The sequence below is a fragment of the Rana temporaria genome, chromosome 5, assembly GCF_905171775.1.
Source record: "Rana temporaria chromosome 5, aRanTem1.1, whole genome shotgun sequence".
Classification (NCBI taxonomy): domain Eukaryota; kingdom Metazoa; phylum Chordata; class Amphibia; order Anura; family Ranidae; genus Rana; species Rana temporaria.
In genome coordinates this window covers 153,638,550-153,655,890 of record NC_053493.1, presented here as the reverse complement: position 1 = coordinate 153,655,890, position 17,341 = coordinate 153,638,550, and the positions used below count along the sequence as shown (strand labels likewise).

The 17,341-nt window shown below is 43.8% G+C and overlaps 1 protein-coding gene across 1 annotated transcript in view; it reads left to right on the top strand.

Moving 5' to 3' along the window:
- Positions 1 to 2,263: 2,263 nt before the first annotated feature.
- Positions 2,264 to 17,341, top strand: part of AVL9 (AVL9 cell migration associated) — a 97,591-nt gene continuing 82,513 nt past the window's right edge. Inside the window, exons 1-2 of the mRNA XM_040353262.1 lie at positions 2,264 to 2,427; positions 7,337 to 7,537. Of these exons, the coding sequence (XP_040209196.1) occupies positions 7,436 to 7,537 (102 nt within the window). The 5' untranslated portion in view covers positions 2,264 to 2,427; positions 7,337 to 7,435. The remainder of the gene's footprint in view (positions 2,428 to 7,336; positions 7,538 to 17,341) is intronic.

The following is a 17,341-nucleotide window of genomic DNA, read 5'->3' as shown; positions in this document are numbered from 1 at the left end:
CCAGCAAACATTTGCCCGCCGGGCCTTTTCCCAGCAGACAAATATTCCTGGACGTGTTTTAAAACCGTCCGCTGGAATCCTGCCCGCTCGGACATGTACGGTCGTCAGTACAGACCTACCGTACATGTCCAGGCGCCCGCCGTCCCTCGCATGCGTCAAATGACTTCGACGCATGCGTGGAAGCCTTTAAATGGCAGGCCCGCCCACGTCTCCGCGTCATCGCCACGTCATCGTCGCGGACACGCCCCGCGTATTGTTTACGCGCGGACTTCTGTACGATGGTGTGTACAACCATCGTACAGAAGCCCTCTGGCAGACATGTACGGTGAAAACGGTCCGACGGACCGCTTTCACCGTACATGTTTGTTCGTGTGTACCCGGCCTAAGGCTGCTACTTGGTCTTCAGTCCATACATTTACCAAATTCTACCAAACAGATGTAAGAGCACATGAGGATGCCCCCTTCGGGCATAGTGTGCTGCAGGCAGCGGTATAGGGCCTCTCGTCCAATGGCGGTCTGCTTGATCTGTGTCTCCCTCCCCTCATATTGAACACTGCTCTGAGACGTCCCACTATGTAATGACTTAGACTCTGTGTCCCGTGGTGTACGATAAAGAAAATAGGATTTTTAATAACAGCTTACCTGTAAAAACCTTTTATTGGAGTACACCATGGGACACAGAGGTCCCGCCCCTCTTTCTGGGTTACGTATTGCTTTGCTACAAAACAGAGGTACTTCCCTTATGGGAGGGGTTATATAGAGGGGAGCCTGTCTTCATGAGTTGTGCCAGTGTCCAATCACCTTTGGTGAACTATACAACCCCCATATGTAATGACTTAGACTCTGTGTCTCGTGGTGTACTCCAAGAAAAGGATTTTAGAGGTAAGCTGTTATTAAAAATCCTATTATTGGATGTGTTTTATAGCAGAAATTAAAAAATATTGCTTTTTTTTTTGTTTATAGCGCCAAAAATAAAAACCACAGAGGTGATCAAATACCACCAAAAGAAAGCTTTATTTGTGGGGGGAAAAAAAAGATGTCAATTTTATTTGAGTACAGTGTGGCACGACCATGCAGTTGTCAGTTAAAGTAACGCAGTGCCGCATCGCAAAAGTGGTTAACCACTTTCCGCCCAGCCTATAGCAGATTAACGGCCGGGAAGTGGTTCTGTTATCCTGACTGGGCTTCATATGATGTCCAGGAGGATAACATGCCGGCGTGAAACGCGGCAATCGCGAGTGTGGTGGGTCAGTCTGACACGCGGGATCAAAGATCGTGGTAAGAAACCTCTTAAAGAAGAGTCTTACCAATCACAGCTGATAATCGCGTGAACCAGGAAGTGTCGGTAAACGTCATTCCTCGATTTGTGTTGACAGGGAGAGCCGATCTGCGGCTCTCCCTGTCAGAGGGGGGTCTTTATCAGCACAGCCCCATCAGATGTGCCACCACAGTTACCCAAAAGGTTCCCATCATCTGCCAATCAGTGCCCTCTCAGGATCGCCTGTCAGTGTCCAATAAAGTGCCCACCACAGTGCCCATCACATTGCCAATCAGTGCCCTACAGTAACACCTGTCAAAACCTCATTAGTACCTGCCCATCAGTACCGCCTATCAGAGCGGCTTGTCAGTGATTATCACAGCCACAACTCAGTGCCACCTATCAGTGCTTCATATCAGTGCCCATCAATTATACATATCAGCGCCTCCTCATTTTTTGTTTTCCAAAATGTCGGTCTTTTTTTAGTTTGTTTAGCAAAAAATAAAAACCCCAGTGGTGATCAAATACCACCAAAAGAAAGCTCTATTTGTGGAAAGAAAATGATAAAAAAATTAGTTTGGGTACCGTGTTGCATGACCACGCAATTGTCATTCAAATTACGACAGCGCTGAAAGCTGAAAATGGTCCTGCGCAGGATGGGGCGAAAGTGCATGGTATTTTCACAAAAGTCATATAAACGTGTGTACAGGCTTTTATATATATATATATATATATATATATATATATATATATATATCTATCTATCGCTCTCTCTCTCTCTCTCTCTCTCTCTCTCTCTCTCTATATATATAGATAGATATATCTCTATATAGAGAGAGAATATATATATATATATATATATATATATATATATATATATATATATATATATATATATATATATAAAAAACACAATTTCTTTTTATACCATTTCCATCCACCTGCCATGATGCTGGTTCTTTTACCTGAGGAGAAGGACTCCTATGTCTGACGTACTACACTAAGCGATGAGGAGAGGAGCATGCTGGGATTGATGTTGTGCACACCACGTGACTCAGACCAGGAAGCAGAGTGAGTGTACAGCTCCTAGTCGGGGGAGAGGGGAGCTGCCTAGAGAAGTGTGATGGACGGTGAGGACTGACACATCATACAGAGGACAGTGTGTGCAGGTAGGACCAGACACCGACCAGCTTAGCTGTATATAAAAGGGATTGTGTGTGGGTAAAGGATAGGACAGGGAGAAAAGCCAATGTACATGAAGAGCTCTGGAGAAAGGGATTGATTATAGCTCAACCTGGCTACACACATTGTACTAGTTTTTATTCAATTTTTAGCAGCAGTAATAATCAAGAAGGAGATTTCTATACACAGTGACACAGGCTGTGCTAGACAGGAGCAGTAAGGGTTGCTTTGCTGTATGCTTTTACTTGTGCATGTTTTTATTTTATTTATTTTTTTAACACATACAATTTTACGTTTTAAAAAACATGCTTGTGCACATATAGTTGCGTATGACGTTGTTTGTAATGCATGTCTATGGGAAAAAGTACGCTGCAGCACAACTACAGCCGTAATTGACTTTGTTCACCCATATGTCTTAAATAGGACAATGTACAAAAGCCCCAAGACAGATACTATAAGGCTAAATACACATGCATGCAAGAGGGCGTACAGGATGCATGGAGTGTAAATAGCTGATGTAAGGGAGCCAACAGGTGCAGCATACATCCTCTTATTGCAATGAGCAAGCTGTTTGCATGATTGTGCATCGCTACACATGAACAAGTTCATACATGTGCAGCGCAAAACCCTTGTGTAGCGGTGTACAGCCATTCGTTGAAATGGAGACTGTACATTACACCTGTGACTTACTTACACCAGCTGCTACATGATGTACACCTTCTTCTAACCATGTTATGAAACCCAAAGCTAGATTTGTGATGCAGTACTGCATGCATGCTAATATGAGTTGCGTTCATTCAGCTTATAATTTTCATTGCACCATATCACAATAAAAACATGCATGTATTGTTTTATTGTAGCGCAATACATTGCATGTATGTTAGCAAGGTGGATTTGGGGGTACCATTAGGAATGATGGCGCTGCAACGATTTAGCGTGCAGTGCTCTCATTTGCTTGTGTTGTGCTAACAGTCCAACATTTTGAAGTAATCCTTTTAAAACTGAATTCCAGGAATTTAGCAACTTTGCAAAAAGTGCAGGCACACTATGGTGTTGATTTACTAAACGGAAGTGCAGTCGCTGTAGATCGGGGGGATCTGAAATGAGGGGAAGCTCTGCTGATTTCTATCCAATCGTGTACAAGCAAAAATGCTGTTTTTTTTTTTTTTTTTCTTCTTTTCTTGCATGTGTCCCTCAGACATATAGCAACTGCATTTCCAAATGCATTTGCAGTGAACTTTGCTTTAGTAAATAAACCCCCATGAGTCCAATTAGAAGCATGTCACCTGTAAGAATCGCTTTTACTTATCTGTGACAGGTTTATTGCACTCCCGGAGGTCGGCTGTGAGAGCACACAGAGCAGCTATGCCCACTTGTCCATTCACAGAAGCCTTTGTATTATGTGAACTCAACAAAATACCAAGGCTTCTGTGAAGGGGCGGGCATAGCTGTTTTATCAACTCTGTTCTTTAAAGCGGTTCTCCACCCTAAAGTGGAGTCCCGCTGATCGAAACCCTCCCCCCCTCCGGTGTCACATTTGACACCTTTCAGGGGGGAGGGGGGTGCAGATACCTGTCTAAAGACAGGTATTTGCACCCACTTCCGGCATACAACGGGGGGGCGACGGGCAAAAGACGGGCATTCCGTCACATCCCGTCGCCCCCCCGTTGTGTGCTGGGAACACTCGGCTCCCAGCACACAGCGGGAGCCAATCGGCGGGCGCGGCGCGACTCGCGCATGCGCCGTAGGGAACCGGGCAGTGAAGCCGCAGCGCTTCACTTGCTGGTTCCCTCAGCGTGGATGGCGGGGGGAGCAGCAGAGAGACGAGCGATCGCTCATCCTCTGCTGCGATCGGCGCTGGACTCCAGGACAGGTAAGTGTCCTTATATTAAAAGTCAGCAGCTGCAGTATTTGTAGCTGCTGGCTTTTAATATTTTTTTCCCATAGCACATCCGCTTTAAGAAACTGAGACCACAGTAAGCAGCATTGAAGCTCCAGAAGTTAGAGAATAGAGATAAGACCAAGAGGAGGCAGACACCTCGTTTGACTTAAAGGGGTTGTAAAGGTTTGTTTTTTTTATTTTCGAAATGGGTTCCTTTAAGCTAGTGCATTGTTGGTTCACGAACCTTTTCCTTCGATTTCCCTTCTAAAAAAATGTTCTCCTCCGTTCATGGACAGACACAGCAGCAATCTTGACAACGTGGGTATTAGCCTTCTATCAGGAGTGGACTAGGCAGAAAACATGTTAATGTGTTAACATCAAACCTGCACAGTACTGCCCCGTGGGCGGTCCCTCTAGGTACAACCCCTCTCCCTGCATGCAGCAGCTCAGTTCGTCAAAAAGCAGTACAAACAAAGAAAAGGAGGGGTGGGTGCTGTGTCTGTCCATGAACGCAGAGAAAAGGATTTTACGGTGAGTACAAAAATTCTATTTTTTTCTTTGTCTGAATTTTTCACTTCCTGTTCCTCCTCAGTAAATTGTTCTGGCTGACTAACCCCCATGGATGATGGGGGCATACTGAGGAGAAACAGGAAGTGAGAAATTCAGAAAAAAAAAACACTTGGAAGGAAAAGGTTAGTGAACCAACAATGCACTAGCTTAAAGGAACCGATTTTAGAAAATAAAAAACAAACCTTTACAACCCCTTTAACTTATGATATGCCTTCAGTTTTTACAAAGTAGTTAAAGCGGATGTGCCATGGGGAAAAAATATTAAAAGCCAGCAGCTACAAATACTGCAGCTGCTGACTTTTAATATTAGGACACTTACCTGTCCTGGAGTCCAGCGCTGATCGCAGCAGAGCACGAGCGATCGCTCGTCTCTCTGCTGCTCCCCCCGCCATCCACGCTGAGGGAACCAGGAAGTGAAGCGCTGCGGCTTCACTGCCCGGTTCCCTACGGCGCATGCGCGAGTCGCGCTGCGCCCGCCGATTGGCTTACACGCTGTGTGCTGGGAGCCGAGTGTTCCCAGCACACAACGGGCGACAGACGGGAAGTCAGAAAAACCCGTCTTTCGCCCGTAGCGTGTGGCCGGAAGTGGGTGCAAATACCTGTCTTTAGACAGGTATCTGCACCCCCCTGAAAGGTGTCAAATGTGACACCGGAGGGGGGGCGGGTTCCGATCAGCGGGACACCACTTTAGGGTGGAGAACCGCTTTAAATTTCTGGAATTCATCTTTAAAGTAGGGATAATTTTTTTTTCTCCTGTAGCCTGACATGTTTCAGGAAATGTATCCCTTCCTCAGAGGCATTGTAGGAGAGAGTGAAAATACATTCTGAAAAAGAGCAAAAAAATGATAGTCTTAAAACAATATTTCAAAATGACATCCACATTAAAGCACAAATATACATGTCCACCATACATACCAACACTAAATTGTAATAGTTTTTATAGAAATGCTCTTTTTCAGAATGTATTTGCACTCTCCTACAATGCCTCTGAGGAAGGGATACATTTCCTGAAACATGTCATGCTACAGGAGAAAAAATACATCCCTACTGGAATTTGTAATAGCACATCTGAGCATAATTCTGTCTTTTCATACTCATACTAATGTATTGTACAAACTATCGATATGTTTGGCATCATACATATGTTTTTAAATAGTTTTTTTTAAATAAATGACATTTTATGATACATACATTTTCTGTTTGTTTTCCCATAAAGTCCCACTGTACCGGGGGGTACTTGTGCCCTGTTTTTCACGGTTCTTTTTCCAAATGTTTGGGATGTTGGCAACGCTCTAGGGAGAACATTTTTCTCCTTGTGGTTCACCACTTATACTTTTCATCTTTACAGTACAACAATAGATACAACTTTTTTTTTTGTGTTCATTTTGGATAGAACAAGGGAGGGTTATAACCCCTGTCAATTTTTTTTTTTTTTTTTTTGCCATCTGCGTCCCATTGCAGAGATTTCCCTCCACTTCCTGTCCCATAGCCAAACAGGAAGTGAGAGGAAATTTCTGTAAATTGAGGGAATTCCTTGGGAACCCCCAGGTCACCAGAATGTGTCCCCATTGGAGGATTTTCTCTCTATTACTTTTCTGGGGGCAACCCAAAATTTGGGATTTTCTTTTACTTTCATTGATGATGGTGAACAGGACAAATTGAGAGGGTGAATCTCCCTAACGGGGGCACAGACAGCAGTCAAATCTGACAGGGGTTCTATTTGTTCTCCACTCTATACAAAACAAAATAAAACATAAAATCATTTTTTTTCTTTAGTTATACTTTAAGCTTCATTGATAAATTTCCCCTTCTGCTTTTCTAATATAACACACATACAGAATACAATCTGCCTGTGACCACTTCATGATTGCATATGTGCTTAGAGTCATCTACCTGTTTTGTTCTATCTGTCTCTGTTGGCTACCTGGGATTCCAGGCACAAGGATCATGTATGCTTTGCTAAATGAGAAGCAGTCTTACTTGACTTTAAAAAGTCTTCCTCAAAACGTCTTACTAAGTTCACCTTTTGTTACACTCAGATTTAGGGTGCAAATACTGTCCCTCCCCTGTGACTGCAAGTCTTATTTAAATTTCGCACTATTGTGTGGGCAGGAATTTGTGAATGAATCAACGACAAGCCCCATTATCCACCGCGGCAGACAGACCTGTAGTTCTCAATGGAACACGATTGCGGTAATTGACACACTTGTAGTCCATTAAAACATACAACTCTAACAGAGAGCTAGAGAAGGAGTTTGCAGGATTCGGACATTGCACATGTAATTCACTGATCACGGGTGCAATGTTTTGCAGGCTATTGTAAAAGGAGATTCAGTGCCTCTTATTGCAGAGGAGTAGAATATGCATGCAGAAATGGACTCCATATGTAAGATCGGAGCACTCGCCCTCACCTGAACATATTCTTTTCTGTGCTTTGTTCCTAGGAAGAGAAACCTCCAATACTACTGTATCGGCTAAAGAAAGGCATCAGGGATACCTCTGGGGGCTGTGGCAGGGTCGCCTCAGTCTCTCCAACTTCAGTCATGGATCTCCAGGCTGGGGAAGAGACCTCTGGGAGCAGGGGACGAGGGGGACCTGTGTTGCACATTGTAGTGGTCGGGTTTCACCACAAGAAGGGCTGCCAGGTGAGACATGTCATGTTGACTGACATATGTTTATAGTGTCTTTCTGCTTGAGGCATACAAGTACTGCAGAGTCTTTGTTATAATTGTTGTTTTACCAGTGTTGTGGCAAGTGTCATGGAGCCACTCATGATACAAGCATAATGTGACTTTTTTTAGTGGTTGTATTATAACTATGCAAACAATATTTGGAATTGTGGAATATGTTGCTTGCATCATATACCTTGCTGTTACCATAATGCATTGTATGTGTTTTTTATTCGTAAACAGTAATGTTAAAACTCATAAATGTCCCAGAGTCCAAAAATATCACTGTAGCAGCGCTTCGTTCAAACCCCTGTTTTAAAGGATTCTTAAAATACATATAAAACATTAGTGCAGCAGATGGGGATGATTGTTATAGGTCAGAAGGTCTTTATAGCAGTGCTTCTTTCACCAAAGGGTTAATCACCACGTGGGGGGATTTAAATGCACTCGCCAAAACTGTAAATCAACTGAGCATCAAACCACTGTCAACCTCCGCCGTTAACGCTGTAATTTCCACCAATGTCACCAGGTCAGCAATGCATATGAGAAAATAAATGGCCACATAGAGTAGTACCGTTTTCAAGTTTATTGACAAAACCCTTAGTACCCCCTTAAGAATATGCGTACCAAAAAATAACATAAGCAATGCAAAATAGTGAGTGTGAATGCTCAGACTGTCATGACCCTGAAGACATCTGTTTACCAGTTCCTCTAGCGTCTTCCTGGTTCTCTGTCTGTGGAGCGCTCGCGTCACTTCCGGTTGGTTGATGAGTCCCGCCCTGATGCGTTTTGTCACTTCCTGACTTGGTCTGAGGGCGTGACTCCTCCCCGTGACAACCGGCTTTATGTATCTATCGCCCATCGCGTGACGCCAGACGCATTCTCGTACATTCCCATCTGCTGCACTATTGTTTTATATGTAATTTAAGACTTCTTCAAAGGGGAGTTTGATCGAAGCGCTGCTACAGTGATATTTTTGGACTCTGGGACATTCATGAGTTTTAACATTACTGTTTAAGCATATTTATGTTTTTTTAAGCAGCTGCTACATGTTTTAGATTCACATATATACTGTTTGATTACCTTGGTGATCACATTCTAAGTGCAGAGTGGTGTTTTAGATAGGGCGGTTTTACAGGCACTGTTTGGTTTATGTGTTTTTTATTGATTATATTCCCTTGCATGCAAATGTAATGTCTTGCTAATGTTTACGCATGTTCTTGCTGCAAGAAAGATCTTTAGTATAAATACGAGTTATGTTTCTTAAAAACCTTGCTTATGCAAGTATACAGGCATGTAACATTGCATACATCTTTATCATCTTCTAGTTGCCAGTGTTTCAATCTACACGTATATGCATAAAATACTGCACCCAAACGTGTGTGCAATGTTCCTTACACAACCATGCTCCATAGCTACAAACACAGCAATTTTTTGATCGCAAGAGGCCTCACTCTGTGCCATATGAACTTGGGCTAAAGACCCGAGTAGGTCTATTTACAAACACCATGTGTTAAAGAGACTGTTAGGGACTGCTGTAACATTGCAGGAGACTGTTGGGGATCACTTCTAACTTACCATACACTGTTTTAAGAATTGGTGTTAAATTTTAAGTTGAATTTGGGTATCTGACGGAGACGGAAAGAAATACAGGGTACTTTTCTGAGTTAGGAAATGCACTAAATTGACACAGGCTGGATCTGGTATTTCTCAGTGGGGGATAAGCTAAGCTAAGCTGAGCGGAGCAGCTTGATGACAGGTCCGTTTATGCTGAGCGGACACTGAACACAGCCCGCTCTGCTCTATGTGCAGTCGGATGTAAACCGACTGGCTGTCCATTTACACCCGACTGCCCTCCTATCCGGTCAGTCAGAAGGGAACGGATGCCCTTTCATTTATTTTTGCTGGATCAGATTGGAGGTAGCTTAATGTAAACAGACACAAGTCTGTTTACACCCAACTGCCCATAGAGGAAAATGGAGGGCTCGATCGGGTCTGTCTTTAAAAATGGACAGGTGGACCCGTTCAGACCCGTGTTTTTTTTTTTTTTTTTTTATTATATATAACCACCTCTCCGATTCTTGACATTTAATGTGATACTAAACTCTGGTTAAAAAAATATAAAATAAATTATAAGTTTCCTATATTTGGAATCTGTCATGAGAGGGGAAAACAGGCTGCTACTGACCTCTGAAATCGTTCATTCGACTAAAGTTTTTTTTCTTTTTTTTTTTTTTTTCTGTTTTTTGTGTCCTTAAAGGCAAAGTGGCATTTTTAAATGTGATACATACCATACGTGCCTTGAGAAAGTATTCGGCCCCCTTGAACTTTGCGACCTTTTGCCACATTTCAGGCTTCAAACATAAAGATATAAAACTGTCGTCATTTTTTTTGAAGAATCAAAAACAAGTGGGACACAATCATGAAGTGGAATGAAATTTATTGGATATTTCAAACTATTTTAACAAATAAAAAACTGAAAAATTGGGCGTGCAAAATTATTCAGCCCCCTTAAGTTAATACTTTGTAGCGCCACCTTTTGCTGCGATTATAGCTGTAAGTCGCTTGGGGTATGTCTCTATCAGTTTTGCACATCGAGAGACTGAAATTTTTACCCATTCCTCCTTGCAAAACCGCTCGAGCTCAGTGAGGTTGGATGGAGAGCGTTTGTGAACAGCAGTTTTCAGTTCTTTCCACAGATTCTCGATTGGATTCAGGTCTGGACTTTGACTTGGCCATTCTAACACCTGGATATGTTTATTTGTGAACCATTCCATTGTAGATTTTGCTTTATGTTTTGGATCATTGTCTTGTTGGAAGACAAATCTCTGTCCCAGTCTCAGGTTTTTTGCAGACTCCATCAGGTTTTCTTCCAGAATGGTCTTGTATTTGGCTCGGGATGGTGTGTTCAGGGTGATGAGCTGCGTTGCTTTTACGCCAAACATAACGTTTTGCATTGTTGCCAAAAAGTTCGATTTTTGGTTTCATCTGACCAGAGCACCTTCTTCCACATGTTTGGTGTGTCTCCCAGGTGGCTTGTCGCAAACTTTAAACAACACTTTTTATGGATATCTTTAAGAAACGGCTTTCTTCTTGCCACTCTTCCATAAAGGCCAGATTTGTGCAGTATACGACTGATTGTTGTCCTATGGACAGAGTGTCCCACCTCAGCTGTAGATCTCTGCAGTTCATCCAGAGTGATCATGGGCCTCTTGGCTGCATGTCTGATCAGTCTTCTCCTTGTATGAGCTGAAAGTTTAGAGGGACGGCCAGGTCTTCGTAGATTTGCAGTGGTCTGATACTCCTTCCATTTCAATATTATTATCGCTTGCACAGTGCTCCTTGGGATGTTTAAAGCTTGGGAAATCTTTTTGTATCCAAATCCGGCTTTAAACTTCTCCACAACAGTATCTCGGACCTGCCTGGTGTGTTCCTTGTTCTTCATGATGCTCTCTGTGCTTTAAACGGACCTCTGAGACTATCACAGTGCAGGTGCATTTATACGGAGACTTGATTACACACAGGTGGATTCTATTTATCATCATTAGTCATTTAGGTCAACATTGGATCATTCAGAGATCCTCACTGAACTTCTGGAGAGAGTTTGCTGCACTGAAAGTAAAGGGGCTGAATAATTTTGCATGCCCAATTTTTCAGTTTTTTATTTGTTAAAGTTTGAAATATCCAATTAACTTCGTTCCACTTCATAATTGTGTCCCACTTGTTGATTCTTAAAAAAAATTACAGTTTTATATCTTTGTTTCAAGCCTGAAATGTGGCAAAAGGTCGCAAAGTTCAAGGGGGCCGAATACTTTTGCAAGGCACTGTATATTTTTAGTTGCTATTAATGTACACTTGACACATTGCATGCGATATCCACAGTAAAACCACATACATCTAAATGAAAAATTAGCTAGTGGTGCCAAAATAACTTGTGAAAAAAGTGTAACGCTGATACTCCCCACACAAAAAACAACCATACAACAATATCCCAACATATATAATCGTATCAATTTGTTTTCAAATGCAGAAAAAATCCTTTTTTTTTTTTTTTTAAGCTGGGGTCACAGAAAATGGTGCACTGGTACTTAATATGGGAACATAAACAACGCTTGAATATCTCCGTAAGACAAGCGTGTTGGAAGACTCCTGTTCACTGAAACAAGTGAACAATCGGATATATTCCTCCAGAGAATATTATATTACCCTTTTATGATCTCTGTTACAAAGAAAGTAACACTAGACCACACACTTATAAATACTATGGAGCAGGTTGCAGGCCTTATTTATGCACAATTGCTGCTTTCTCTCCTTTAAAAAAAAAAAAAGAATGGAGATACTTGTCGGCTTTGCCGTCTAGGGAAAATGCTAAATAAAAGAGAAGTACAGCCAGAGCTCGTCTGGCTTTACTTGTCATGTGGATTACAGTGCAGTTCGTACTGTACTCCTGTGACCAGTTTTCAACAGACAGCGGGTTAAAGCCTGCTGTCGGCTGACATCACAGAGCCGATCTAGGCAGGGGTAAGATTGTGACAATATGGTCATGATCCGCCCACAACCCTGGACTGGCACCTGGCTCAGCCTCTCAGCGAGCCACTGAGAGCCTGAGCCAGCTGCTCTTGCCCCTCCACAGCCTAGCACTCCAGTCAGCACAGGCGGGAGCAGAGCAGACAGCGGTGACTGACAGTCACTAGCTCTCTGCTTGCAGAGCTCTTCAGCAGTGTTTGATCGCTCGGTTCTCTGTCTTATAGCCAGCGTGGGACAGATGCAGCATCGGACCTATGCTGCATCCACCTGGGTAAGTATGATTCTTAAAAGGAAAAAAAAAATTGCTGAACTTCTTTTTTAAAAGTGTTGCAATAATAAAATATTGGTGTACTTGGTCTTTTAAAGCGGATGTGCCATGGGAACAAAATATTAAAAGTCAGCAGCTACAAATACTGCAGCTGCTGACTTTTAATATTAGGACACTTACCTGTCCTGGAGTCCAGCGCCGATCGCAGCAGAGCACGAGCGATCGCTCGTCACTCTGCTGCTCCCCCCGCCATCCACGCTCAGGGAACCAGGAAGTGAAGCGCTGCGGCTTCACTGCCCGGTTCCCTACGGCGCATGCGCGAGTCGCGCTGCGCCCGCCGATTGGCTCACACGCTGTGTGCTGGGAGCCGAGTGTTCCCAGCACACAACGGGCGACAGACGGGATGTGACGGAATGCCCGTCTTTCGCCCGTATCGTGTGGCCGGAAGTGGGTGCAAATACCTGTCTTTAGACAGGTGTCTGCACCCCCCTCCCCCCTGAAAGGTGTCAAATGTGACACCGGAGGGGGGGAGGGTTCCGATCAGCGGGACTCCACTTTAGGGTGGAGGACCGCTTTAAGGACACATTCTCAATTTTAGGCTGTAAAGCTGGCCTAGACAGTTCGAATCTCGGCCTGGTTCAGCAGGAACCGCCTGAGATTTGTTTTCAATTTCTCTTTATTGATTTTTTTTCTTATACAAAATTTTACATTTACAACCGCCTGAAATTTGAACCATGTATGGGCAGGCTGAATGTGGTAGCAGGAAAGAAAATTGCTAGAGTATATGGCCCACTTATTTGTGACTTTTAGGTTTATGATTCTAATGCCCGGTACACACGATCCGATTATCGGACGAATGATCGTCCTTTTTTTTTTTTTTTTGTATGCTAATCTCACGTCGAATCTGATGAGTTAAAGTAGAAGTAAACCCTTGGGCTCTGTTCACACCTGAGCAGAGCGACTTTCAGGCGTTTTTACTTTAGAGTTTTTGGAAGTGTATTATAAGTGTTGTGGGGCTTCAGGCATTTTTGTTTAGGCAATAGAAAGCACTAGGTGAATGAAAGGGGGAGTAAATAGGAGTGGAGAGCTGTTTTTTATGCAGGAAATGTGCGACAGTGACGGTGTTTCTATTGAAGTCTATGGTGCCAAAAACGCTTGTAATCTGCCAAAAAGTAGCTCATGTACTTTGAGCAACAGGCGTTTTGCATCAGGTGACAGAGCGCTCATATGTGAACAGGGGACATAAAAATTAATGGGAATTTGTTGAGCATTTTAGAGCTACAAGCTTCAAGCAGAAAATATGTTGTGACAATCCCCGTGTTTTTTGCGGTAACTTAGTTTGTTTTTGGCTGAACACATTGTGGACAAAAAAATACATTGCCCAATAAACAATTTTGTTAAAATTCTTATCCAAGCGCATGCATCTTACTGCTTTCAATGTTGCTGGTCCCTGCTTTCGCAGTTTTGCATCCCTAAATGTCTGGTCTTCACAAGAAAGAGTTAACAGAGCACAGTGCAGTCTCTAGTCCACAGGTGGCAAACACAAGGCCCGCGGGGCGAATCCGGCCCGCCGTGCCTTGTCATGTGGCCCGCACAGCAGCCTCCGGCCACTACCTCTTTTTATCACCGCTTAGTTTCTCTGGCAGGTATCCCAGCAAGTGAAAATGCCCCCCCCCTCAGTCCCGCGGCAAACTGGCTCTTGTGTGGCCGTTCAGTCTCCGTGACTACAGGAGTAAACCTCTTCCCCTTCCGCGCTGTCTCCGCCTCCACCCCAGCTTTGTCTCAGCTTACTATGCTGCTCTGTCTCCGCCGCCTCCGCTCTGTCTCCACCCCTGTCTCAGCTTACGATGCTGCTCTGCCTCCGCCCTGTCTCCGCTTCCACTGTCGCTCTGTCTCCACCTCCCCAGTCCCTCCAGCGATGCCGGATTTTTTGCATGCACTGACCGTGCATAGTGGCAGAGATTGCTGGCAGCTTTTTGGCAGTTTGCCCCCCCCCCCCCCCCATACAGCAGGCTGCGTCCAGAGGCTTTTTAAGCACTTGTGTTTATGCAGTGTGTGCTGCTATTTTGAAGTGATGATTAAAAAAAAAAAAAAAATGGCAAAACTGAGTACTGATGCTAAACACAGAGATCTGCCCACAGAGGGATGGTACCATCTATAGCCCAATAAACAAGAAGGTACTATAGCCCAATACAAAGGGAGGGAGCCACCTATACAGGGAGGTACCCGCGCTGGGCCAGGTAGGAAAGTAGAAGAGAGTACAGATGTGAGAATTTTTGGGCACAATCCTGACCCCTCCACTTTGTACGTAGCAAACTCCTGACCCCCTCCACTCTGTACGTAGCGCACTCTTGACTTTTGATGGTGGGAGGGCTCTAGACATCTGCTGTATTGGAAGTGGGGTGCTCTGGATGTCTGCTTATAATTATGAGAATAATATTCCATGCCAGTTGAAAAGGAGAGTTGCAGACTGCTGGTATCGTCCACAAGAGAACTTTATTGAGGACACCATGGTGTTCGGTCTGAGCAGTCTCCAATAAAGTTTCTTGTGGATGATACCAGTGATGTGTTCAAATTTGCATCACCTGCTACAGAAGTGTGAGTGTGATCCATGCTGGTCTGCACCTGCCCTTCACAGCACTGCAATGGTTACATACCATAGCAGGTGGAGCAGTAAACTGACCAATTCCATGTCACTTTACAGAGGGTATAGGGACCATAAACTGCAATCAACCCCAAAATGTCCAAGAAAAGAAAAGTTGATGCAGAGGGAAGGCAATTTCATGAGAGATGGGAAAGTGAATACATGTTTTTGCTTAATGGAGAGAAGCCGGTATGTCTTATTTGCTACGAGGCAGTGGCAGTGATGAAGGAATACAATTTACGCTGGCACTTTGAGACCAAACACGGAGCCAAATATGCTAACCTAGACACCAAGAAAAGCAATAAAAGGTGAAATAATTAAAAGGCATCCTGCATTCTCAACTGAATATTTTTGCAAAAATGACAGCAAAAAAATGATGCAGCAGTGAAAGCCAGCTTTCCAGAAGGTGAATTTGTAAAGCAGTGTATGCTGAAGGTATGTGAACAGGTGTGCCCTGAGCAGAGACAGGCTTTTAACAATGTCAGCTTATCAAGAAACACTATCAAAGACCGAGTCAAGGACATAGCGTGGAATCTTACAGCACAGCTGGCTGAAGAAGCATGCAGTTATCTGGCGTTTTCATTAGCTAGTGACAAAAGCATTGACTGATATGGCTCATCTAGCCATTTTTGTAAGAGGTGTGAAGAAAGACTTGTCTGTCAGTGAGGTGCTCTTGGATGTGGTCACCATGAAAGGAACAACAACTGGGAGGGATATCTGTAATGCAGTGGGGGAATCCATAAATGAAGTTACCTTGGGGAATAATTTGGTGGGGGTTTACTACAGATGGCGCACCTGCAATGTGTGGAGAGAAAACTGGCTTGATTGGACTGATAAAAGAGAAGATGGGGGGGAAAAAAGTAACTACCAAATGCCACTGATAACTTATCACTGTATTATCCACCAAGAAGCTCCGTAGTGCAAGGTTCTGGAACTGGATAACATAATGTCCACAGTCACGAAAACCGTGAACTTTCTTTGTGCCAGTGGCCTGAATCATCGTCGGTTCCAACACATTTTGAAGGAGGTGGGCACAGAATATACAGATGTGCCATACCATACAGAAGTAAGGTGGCTGAGTAGGAACACTGTTCTCAGGCGATTTTTTTTTTTTTTTTTCTCCCATGTGTGACACAACAGAGCATCTCGCTCAACTGAATCGAAGGCTGCAGGGCCGCAAACAACTCGTAACGGCAATGTACAACACAATTACAGCTTTCCAAGAGAAACTGCGCCTATGGAAGTCGCAGCTTGAAAAAAAGTCTTGCCCACTTTCCTATCTGTCAGAGCATCTCAACCTCATTCCCAGGTGCTTTTTCATGTGCTTGATTGGCTACCGAAGTGAATCGGCTGATTGATGAATTTGATCTACGCTTCCCTGACTTTAAAGAACAAAACGTAACATTTACCAGCTTTGCCAATCCCTTCAACATCCAAGTTGACAGTGCACCACATCACCTTCAGATTGAATAAATAGAGCTTCAGTGCAACAGTAGCCTGAGACCAAAGTTCCAGGATGCTGCACTCGACGGCTTTTACCGTCGCCACCTCCCTGCTTCGATTCCACAGCTCCAACTTCAAGCTGCCCATGTTCTGTCCATGTTTGGGAGCACCTATCTATGTGAACAGATGTTTTCACAAATCTGAACAAGACCAAGCTCCGATCACGCATCACTGATAACTTCCATGCTGTTTTGCGGATTGCTACAGCACAAGACCTAAAGCCAGACATCGACGGGCTGACCTCAACAAAATGGTGTCGGACATCCAGTCGGAAAAGTTAAAGTTAATGTCTTGTGTTTGGCATATGTGTAATAAACGGTGCCTGGTAATATTTGTATGTTTAAAAAAAAAAAATAATTACTGTTACCAAAACAAATGTTTCAATAAATTGTACAATAATTTCACATTTGAATATCTGTGTGCCATTATTCTTCCTAGGCTTCGTTTTTCAAGGCTAGTTATTACTTAAGTTGTAAACTTTTTTGCTGAAGTTACTGGTTACAGGCATGGGCGTCCGCTGAAATTTTTTCAGGGGGGGGCGCTTCGGCACTGGCGATACACAGTCGCATTTAACCCTTTCTTCGACCGCTAGCGGGGGTTAAAAGCGCCCCCCCCCCCCCCCCACGTTGAAATGTAAAAACACCCCACTGTGCCCCCTGCATCTTTCAATATCTCTTTATCACTACTGTGTACCCCCTCTTCACAACTGCATCACTGCACCCCTTTACATTACACAGCACCCTGCATCCCTTTATATTACACAGCACCCTGCGCCTCTGGCCTCCTTTACATTACACAGCACCCTGCGCCTCTCGTCCCCTTACATTACACAGCACCC